General features: G+C 44.0%; 1 protein-coding gene and 1 long non-coding RNA gene across 4 annotated transcripts in view; one reads left to right on the top strand and one right to left on the bottom strand.

The window, feature by feature from the left end:
• The window catches only part of LOC121708836, a 139,007-nt gene that overhangs the window by 23,749 nt on the left and 105,699 nt on the right, over window positions 1-9,559 (bottom strand). The window lies entirely within an intron of this gene.
• The window catches only part of LOC121708831 (protocadherin Fat 3), a 70,657-nt gene continuing 61,396 nt past the window's right edge, over window positions 299-9,559 (top strand). For all 3 annotated transcript variants that reach the window (XM_042091751.1, XM_042091750.1, XM_042091752.1), the window contains exons 1-2: window positions 299-365; window positions 2,399-5,704. In XM_042091751.1, the coding sequence (XP_041947685.1) occupies window positions 2,416-5,704 (3,289 nt within the window). In that variant the 5' untranslated portion in view covers window positions 299-365; window positions 2,399-2,415. The remainder of the gene's footprint in view (window positions 366-2,398; window positions 5,705-9,559) is intronic.

The raw sequence follows: 9,559 nt of genomic DNA, 5'->3' as shown, positions 1-9,559 counted from the left end.
TCAATGGTCAAATCCATGGGTTGACCAGTCCTTAATAACCTATTAGGCTAACTTCTCTGGGTTGACAGTTTTTTTAGTTGTCATTTGTTTAGAAGCCTAAGCAAGTACCCTAGGTAACTCGGTAAGTTTTTCGTTGTCTCATTTAGGCTAGGAATACATTTAGTGGCTCAACGGAAACGTAAAGGTCCATGATAGTGCGTACCATGGACAGCGATAACGTCACATGGTAGGCTACTATCGTGCAGAGCTGTGCACGCGCGAATTGAGCCTGCAGCTGGTCAATGATGCTGAGTGCGCGCGCGACTGGATAGAGTTTACTGAAGTCCCGATTCAGAGGGTCACGGTGCATTTTCCCCCACCCAAAGGTAAGGCATCTTTTCTACTTGTTTCGTGCATTCTTCACGATTACTTGATGTAGGTTAAGCGAGTTTACTGAGGGAATTCAGTGAAATTCAGAGTCCACGAAAGAAGTTCTTATCCCGTACTTCTAATAGGCTACTGATTAGCTTATTGCACGTCCCAAGTCACAGTTACACTAGCTTAATATATTCTTTTTGATAGCTAATGTTACTTTACTTCTCTTTAAATCTAAAGAGCCAACTAAAATGAAAAGAACAGGTGAAACGAAATATGAAGTGTCCTTGAAGGGAACGGTCTGGTTTTTGGAGATCGGACTGTCCGATTTATGTTGATGAATGCAGATGCGCCGCCAGATCAGTAGGCTAGTTGGACTAAAATCTGGAAATATTTGAACTGGTTTGTTCATGATAGGGTATGACGTGAGACTTAGCCCAAATGAGAGGAGAGGACTGATGGAAAGTTGGTTATGACTTGTAGACCTCTGAAATAGTCAGATTTAATTTAGTTCTAATTCTACAAGAACATCCTTTTAAAATACAGAGGGGAACAGACATAAGTGCTTTCAAAGGGTGTTGTGATTTAATAAGGTGATCTGTGATAAATTAGTCCAACAATGACAACATCTTTAATCAGAACAGCTCTTTGAGGCAGCCCATAAGCAGTAGGTAGTTTCAGTGGTTACTATTCCACTGTTTCCCACAGAATTGGATTCAATTTGTGGCGGTAGCTGGTGGGGGGGGGGTCACTTTAAGACGTTCGTGATTAACACAGTTAAAAGGCTGCTGATGTGTGGATGCAATTCATAACGTAGTTATTCATAGTTAAAATAAAGGTTCGTACTTCTCCTTGGGACAAGCACTTTTGAATTTTTGGGAAAAAAAAAAAAAAAAAACAATCCATTTACATCGGGATTTTGCAAATATTGAGTGTCAGAGTCAATCAAATGAGCCCTTCAACGAAATTGACAAGCAGCTGTAAGTAGGCTAAGCATGCTAAATTCGACATCCAAACAGTATTCTAACGTTAGCTTTGAGATACTGCTTGATTGCATAACTTAACTTAGTTTAGTCTCTTCAATGTAGCCTACTGTGTTGTGATAAGACCTTAGCAGAGTTAACTTCAATGCAGCAGTTTTGAACAAATTTGCGCAGCATGGTCACGATGCTAAGCGGATTTAATAGCAATTTAGCCAGACGTCTTCTATGCAATGCTTCTATGTGGCAACAACAATCCTTCAACAATTGTGAATATTTTGTTAAATGCACATGCAGAGGAGGGGCAGCAGGCTACGAGAGAGACGGCGGCCGCCACAGATTAGTCAATGTATGGGAAACACATTCTCTTTGGCTGAATAAAACTCTAAAAAAATCTATTTCTGCTGCAGCTAATAAAACTACTCACCAAGATGATTTGTCGGTATCAGTAGAGATCCCATACTTTCCCCACCATATTCAATAGAGCCAACATTACCTTAAACACACGCACAAAAACAGTTGAATTCAGTAAGCTTTCATAGAAGTGTTGCATTCCAATGTCTTCATTTTGATTGAAAAAGTATTGTGTAGTTCAAATGTACATGCACAAATGAAATAAAGAAATTTCAAAATAATGTCAAAGAATCATTTAACCTACATTTTAATGAATGTTCCACCTACAATGCATACCTACAATGTTGAATGTCCTATTATGAGGTCAGTTGCAACATTTGACTTTGTCTATTCAAATATAAATTGTGTGTATATTATCATATGTGTTCATATTACAGCAGTGTGGGTGGGTAGCTGACAGAGGTGGGTTTAATAAAAATGTTCTCTTTCCAATATAGTCTCTGAGAAATGGAAGGAAATGCAAAAAGTGTTGCAACCAAGTGCTTTGCTCAAAAGACACAATGATGGCAGCCAGGAATTGAACTCCCAAACTGGCAACTGCATGCTAGCGTAGCTCCTTAGCCACTACACTTCCACCTCCCCTAATGTGTAATGTGCTAATATCAGATTTGCCATGTCCATTTGCTGACCACTTACCACATCTGTTTCAGGGTGATCAGATGATGGCATGGCTTTGAAGAGAGGTCCAGGGGACGGCATGATGGGTCACCTCCCCTGCCTGGGCCTGGTGCTGCTCCATTTCCTCCAGAGCTGGGGCCAGCTGCTGCAGTTGAGGACGCCCCCGTCCACTTTCCAGTTCACCGACGGCATCTACAACACCACCATTTATGAGAACTCCGCCGCCAGGTCGTACGTCCGTAGCGAGGTGAAGATGGGCATCTCCCTGGTGGGTCGGCGCTCCATGGACATCATGTACGCCATCGAGTCAGGTGATGATGAGGGGCTCTTCCAGGCCGAGGATTATATCTTGGGAGACTTCTGCTTCCTCAGGATACGGACTAATGGAGGGAATGCCGCCATTTTGAATCGTGAAGTCCAGGATAATTACACGTTAAGTGTGAAAGCCACCAGCAAAGGTGGCCTGGAGGCATTCGCTAAAGTGAACGTGCAAGTTCTTGACATGAATGACCTTCGACCTTTATTCTCGCCCACTTCCTACTCTGTAGTTGTTCCCGAGAGTGCTGCTCTGGGTGCTAGTGTCGCCCAGGTGACCGCCACCGACGCCGACACAGGTTCCAACGGAGAGTTCTACTACTTCTTTAAAGTTCGTGTAGAAATATTTGCCATCCATCCGACCAGTGGTGTTATTTCTCTGATTGCCAGACCTGACGCCAGCTCACAAAACAGATATGAACTCGACGTCCTGGCTGTTGACAGAGGGATGAAGGTTTATGGAAACACTGGAGCCAGCAGCACGGCCAAAGTAACTATCACAGTGGAACGGGTCAATGAGTTTGCACCAGTTTTGAACGCAGTCGCTCTCACCCCATCTTTGGCAGATAAGGAACCGATATATGCTGTAATCACTGTGGAAGATTTAGATGATGGACTGAATGGAGACATAGAATGGGTCTCCATTATAGAGGGAGACCCACAGGAACAGTTTGTTATTGATCGATCTGCTGTTGGCAATCAATACAGGGTTAAGATGTCTGAATCGGTAGCCTGGGAAAAATTTCCATACGGTTGCAACCTCACGCTCCAAGCGAAGGATCGAGGTATGCCGCCCAAGTACTCTAATGTGCAGTCTATTCAGTTATTGATTGAGAAGCCACAGGCTGTCCCAGTCAGATTTGAAAAAGACAGTTACAGTGTAACACTGAATGAGATTTCCCCACCAGGGAGCATCGTTGAGACGATAAGGGTCACTCCTCAACCGAAAGGCGTGGGCTACAGCCTGACATACACAGCAGAGTCAGATTATTTTATCATTAACAGTCGAACAGGTGTGATCACTACCGCAAGAAGATTCACCACAATGGTCCAAGATGCGCTTGAGCTTGAGGTGATGGAGACTCGCTCGGAGCTGAAAGTAAAAGTGCAAGTTAGCATACAGGATGCTAACGACAACAGTCCTATCTTCGCCAAGACATCATACGATGTGGCCATCAACGAGGGTTTGCCGGTGGGGACTGTGATACAGGTGATATCTGCCACAGATGCTGATGCAGGGGAGAATGGATACTTAACGCACAGTTTGGCCGGTGCCCTGCTGTTACCTTTCAGCATTGACCAGAACACGGGTGAGCTGAGGGTAACGCAAGAGCTCGACTTTGAGACTTCGGCCGAGACGTTCCGATTCGCGGTCAGGGCCTCAGACTGGGGCTCGCCCTACAGACGGGAGAACGAGGTCAATGTCACCGTCCGCCTCCTGAACATCAATGACAATCCACCTCTGTTTGAGCGCACAGAGTGCACAGGGGTGATTGGACGGGATTTCCCTGTGGGGCAGACTATCATGACTATGTCAGCCGTGGACGTGGATGAGCTGGAGACGGTCAAGTACAAGATAGTTTCAGGTAATAAGCAAGATTTGTTTAACCTGAACCCAGACTCTGGGATTCTGTCCCTACGCCGGTCACTTATATCAGTTGGAATAGGAAGTGGACAGTTCTCCTTGGTCGTTGTGGCGACAGACGGAGAGCTCTTTTCAGAGACCACCTTTGTGAATATCTCTGTTATGAGGGGAAGTGCACCTTCTAGAAAGTTCAACTGCAAGGACACAAGGGTTGCTCTGATATTAGCTGAGAAACTCCTCAAGAAAGCCAAGGCCATGGATAAGCGCAAGACGGATGACACCTACACAGACATCTTCTCCGTCAACAGACAGACCCCTCAATTTGAGACCTTTCCCTCTGATATATTAGTGCGCGAGGACTTACCTACTGGAGACAGTGTGTTCAAAGTCAAAGCACAAGATGGTGACACGGGCTTAAATGGGCGCATTATCTATGCTATATCTAGTGGCAATGTTGACAGTTGCTTCAACATTGACATCGAAAGTGGTTTAATAACTGTCTATCAACCGTTAGACCGTGAAAAGAATGACCGGTATCTCCTTAATATAACTATATATGATTTAGGTCTTCCTCAGCGAGCCAACTGGAGGCTATTGACTGTAAACATTGAGGATGTGAATGACAACAGTCCTCAGTTCCTACAGGATAGCTACACTGTTAGTATTCCAGAGAACAGAGCCATTGGTAGTGAGGTGATTCAGGTGACGGCCGTGGACAACGACTTAAGTTCAAATGGAGAAATCTTCTACACCTTACTCACCAGTACCCCTCAGTTTGACATCAACAGAGAGAGTGGCACCATTTTTGTAAAGGCACAGCTGGACCGGGAGTCGGTCTCAGATTTTACTCTGAAGGTCGAAGCGAGAGATAAAGCTGAGAAGGGCAACCAGATGTTTTCCGTCACAACTCTGCGGATCTTTCTAGACGATGTAAACGACTGTGCCCCAGTGTTCATTCCCAGCAGCTACAGCTGCCGAGTGCTGGAGGACCTTCCCGCGGGCGCGGTGATCGCCTGGATTCAGACGCAGGACCGCGACCTGGGCCCGGGAGGGTCCGTCACGTACTCCCTGACCAACGACTTCTCAGGGACGTTCGAGGTTCACCTCGAGAGCGGGGCAGTCAGGGTAGCCAGAGACCTGGATTACGAGACTCAACAGTTCTACAACCTCACGGTGGTGGCCGAGGACGGTGGCTCGCCAGATAAGCTGCAGTCTGTGTCTTACGTCGAGGTGGAGGTGGTGGACGTCAACGAGAACTTGTTCGAGCCTTACTTCACAGACTTCGTCCTCAGGGGGTTTGTGAAGGAGAACTCACGCCTCGGCACGAGTGTCATGCAGGTGTCTGCCCAGGACGATGACAAGGGTCGAGATGGAGTCGTCCGATACACCATAAAATCAGGAAGTGGCCTCGGAAGATTTTCCATCGATGAGGAAACAGGTTAGTTTACTCTCAGAACTAAGATGACGTGCACAAATAATTTTAACACACTGTATTCCTCTAGAAGCAAAAACGTATTACCAAGCCTGTTTATTACTATCTCTACAATCTAAAAATGAATGTGTTGAATGTGTTGTTTTTTAACACACCTCTATGTCCAGATAGGGACAACACTGTGTTGAAAAAAAAGGCTGATTAGAAAAAAACTGAAACACTAAATGCCAAGCTTAACCATGAAGTTCGGGAACTGGCCTTGTAGAAGCCTATGTAAATTTAAATGACCCCACATGCCTTAGATGAGTAAAGTGCCAGTTCTGCTCGTCCTTAATTGACACTGTACTGTGGTTAGATAGTGTGTGGGACCAAACTGGTTTGAGGTTAAGCGAATTTGAGGTTTATTGGATTCCATTCCTGTGAAATTGGGAATAGAATCCACTCTTTGGTTTTACCTCAGTGGTTATTTGTTATTTTTGTTCATATTCATATTGCAACACGCCACTATTTAAGGTTAATCAGTATTGACCATGGAAGCGGATAGGGTGGCCATGACCTCCACTGCAGTGGAGCAGTCACATGTCTACTAATTAGGTTGGGCCAACTAATCACCCTTGTGTTGAAACCGTCCCTGAGTGACGGACCGCAGCGTAGCTGGTTGTGTCAGGGCGTCCAGATTGACATCGATTTTCCATGGAGAATCAAATGCACTAGCAGTGGCAGCGGCAGCCATGGGCGAGGGGTTGGGGGAGGCCAAGGAGAGACAGACAGTTTCATTTTCATCATTTTAGTCAATTTTTACAAATGGAAAACGTTCTTGTGATCTGAGTAGAGTGTCTTTGATTTTCATTGGAGTGGGGGCTATGATAGAGACCTCATGTTTACTTTATGTTTGTTAGAGGGGAAGGGTTTGAGTCGGGGCTATGATTCATATGCTTCATATTTGCTTTATGTTTATGTTATGTTTATGTCAATGTGCTTTACATAAACCTAAAACCTTGTCAGGATAGGTCCTTGGAGCACAGGCATATCACTTTCAAGCCATACGGCTGACACACATATACTGTAGTGCATTTGTTGCTCACTGAACTGAGTGCTGTGTATCACATTACTACATCAAGGAAGGAACAATTGCTTTTCGAAAGTCTCAGGAGAATTGAGCCTTCTTGTGAAGTGCATAGAATGCTTTCTATTCTAGTTGCCTTCTACTTTCAAGGAACTAAAAAAACTATTTGTGCATTGTCATGTACAGTATGTTGCATCCTGCAGACATGTATACAAGTCTGTATAGGCCTGCCTATTTGCTACAGTGTAATTACTAGTAATTAGTAATCAGTTATTACTGCCTTATTACATTCAGATAGGCTATATGAAAAAAGGGGAAACCATAGTGATACAATACTGTTCATTCAGTCTCTTGAAGAAGATTAATTTGCAGAAAATGGTAGCTCCAGACTATTCCTTAAATATGATCACTGTTCCCTGGAAGGTTTTCTATGTCTCTAGTGTTTGATGTTCCTCGGCCAGCCTGTTTGAACTGAGGCTTTGAGGGGAGGACTTCGGGTCTGCCTGGAAGGCAGAGGGGGAATATAAAGTTGTCATGGTGTGTCCAGGTTTAATGTAACTCTTACAGGCTTTGATGCATTCATAAGAGGCGGTGGTAGTGTAGTGGTTAAGGAGCTGGGCAAGTGTGCAGTAGCTTGAAAATTGTCGGTTTGATTCCCGGCTTCCACCGTTGTGCCCTTGGGCAAGGCACTTAACCCCAAGTTGCTCTGGGGGGAAAAATGTAATCCCTTGTAAGTCACTTTGAACAAAAAGTGTCTGCTCAGGGCTCTACGCTAACATTTTTTTCCAGGAGCACTTGTGCGCCCAAGTAAAAAAAATTAGGAGCACAGACAAAAATTTGGGCGCACAGTCAGTTCCGTACTTAACTTACACATAATCTAACACTACACTGCAGCTAACAGTTAACCATTTATTTATTCTAGAACCCTATAGTAAATAATAATAACATAAATTATAATAATAATTTCACCCAAATGGGCCCTTTGAACAGCAGTGGCTCATTCTGCTCTAAACAAACAGAAAACAACCAAATGAGAAAAAGCACATTTAGCCCCAAAATGGTCTCTTGAACAGTGGTGGTTCTGTCTCTGTGTGTGTGTGTGTGTGTGTGTGTGTGTGTGTGTGTGTGTGTGTGTGTGTGTGTGTGTTTATGAGTGATGTTGTGTGTTGTAAGTGTTTGTGGCCGATTTTGATGCCTTGATGACTGATACTGAATTGATTGACTGATTGACTGATTCTTGAATTTCCCCTGGGGATCAATAAAGTATCTATCTATCTATCTATCTATCTATCTATCTATCTACTGGGGGCTCCCATTTAAAGCACTGTGGTTCAATGCCATTTTCACAGTCATGAGGCCATCCTTAAAAAAATTCTTGTTTGCAGTAACAGCAACAGTGTTTTAAAAAATGGGTCGGTAGGTAGGTCAATATTTTTTTTCCCAGATTCAAAGTAAAAAAAAGTACAATTTTGGTCATGGTGATTACGTAGGTATGATTTTAAACAAATGTGCATATTGTGACGTAACTTGACCTGAGGCCCAGTCATGGCAGACTTTGGGGTCATAGGGCTCATCTACTAACCTGACCCTAGCCAGATGAATGTCGTTCCGCTTAGCTCCGCCTAGCTTCACTCACATCCATCTGGGACCTCTTCCATTGAGAGTGATTTCTCCAACCAACTTTATGGTTTAGCCAATCAGGACGCAGGGCGGGAGTTTCATAGATGTGACATAGCGTAGAAGCGACTGTGAGTCTGTTATTAGCGTCACGGGTTGGCTTCGATGTGAGTGGTTGAAGTAGCACGTCAATAGATGACGGACAAGTGGCTTATTCAATCATATGCAAGCATTTTTTGATTAGGCCCAGCCTTCTGAAGCAACACTTCAATGGATCGGTTCCAGATGGATGAATGGAGCTATCAATGGAATGGAAATTGTCATTATCATTATCACAATCATTATTATGCCTATATTGTTATACATGCACTTTCACTTAAATGTTTTGTGACATGCACATCAGAGGACTGCTTTACTAATGTAAGATATAATTAGTTTCATTGCTTTTGCATGGTTGCATGATGCTTGCATAAGAAAAGAAATACTTCTCAAAACAGCAACAATTATATGGGTGCTATTGTTTTGGGATGTTTCCCCTCATGCAAGCATCATACATTGGTAGGAAATGGAGAAAAAGCGGAGCTTTAATACCAACGTTATCGATTAGTTTCAGTTTCTCTCGCGCAGACGCCTGCATTGAATGAACGCTCATAGGCTACCACCACTTTATTGTATGTCTCCATGTTTAATGACATCGATAGCAGAAACGTTTGTTTTCTTTTTTTGTCGGTCCGCGGTATCTTGATACAACTGCGCAGTTGTACAGACGAAGCACCGCGGGCCTAATTTCACTCCACGACTCCGCGGACCAGCAGTCTCCACGTTGCGGACCCACATCAAAACAAAACTATTTCCTGATTGGTTGAGAAATCCTATTTGGCCGATAGGTTAGGCCTAGTAACTGAACAGCAGCTCTCTGAGCTGAATGAGCGCACAGACAGCAACGTTGTGTGACACGTTTGTAAAATATAGCCCTTAGAAATTTCTGTGCGGGCAAGTTAATAATTTCTCGGAGTGAGAAATGCCATGTGTGGCGTGTGAAGTCATTGAAATGCGTGTGTCTCACGCTCAATGCGTGAGACTTGAGAGGTCTGGACTACATACTGCCTAATACTACTACTAAAACAGTCCATTTTCTCTTCCACAAAACCCAACATAGGCTATCAAGGATATATTTG

Source organism: Alosa sapidissima, chromosome 5 (assembly GCF_018492685.1).
Source record: "Alosa sapidissima isolate fAloSap1 chromosome 5, fAloSap1.pri, whole genome shotgun sequence".
Classification (NCBI taxonomy): domain Eukaryota; kingdom Metazoa; phylum Chordata; class Actinopteri; order Clupeiformes; family Clupeidae; genus Alosa; species Alosa sapidissima.
This window is presented reverse-complemented; position numbering and strand designations above follow the sequence as displayed.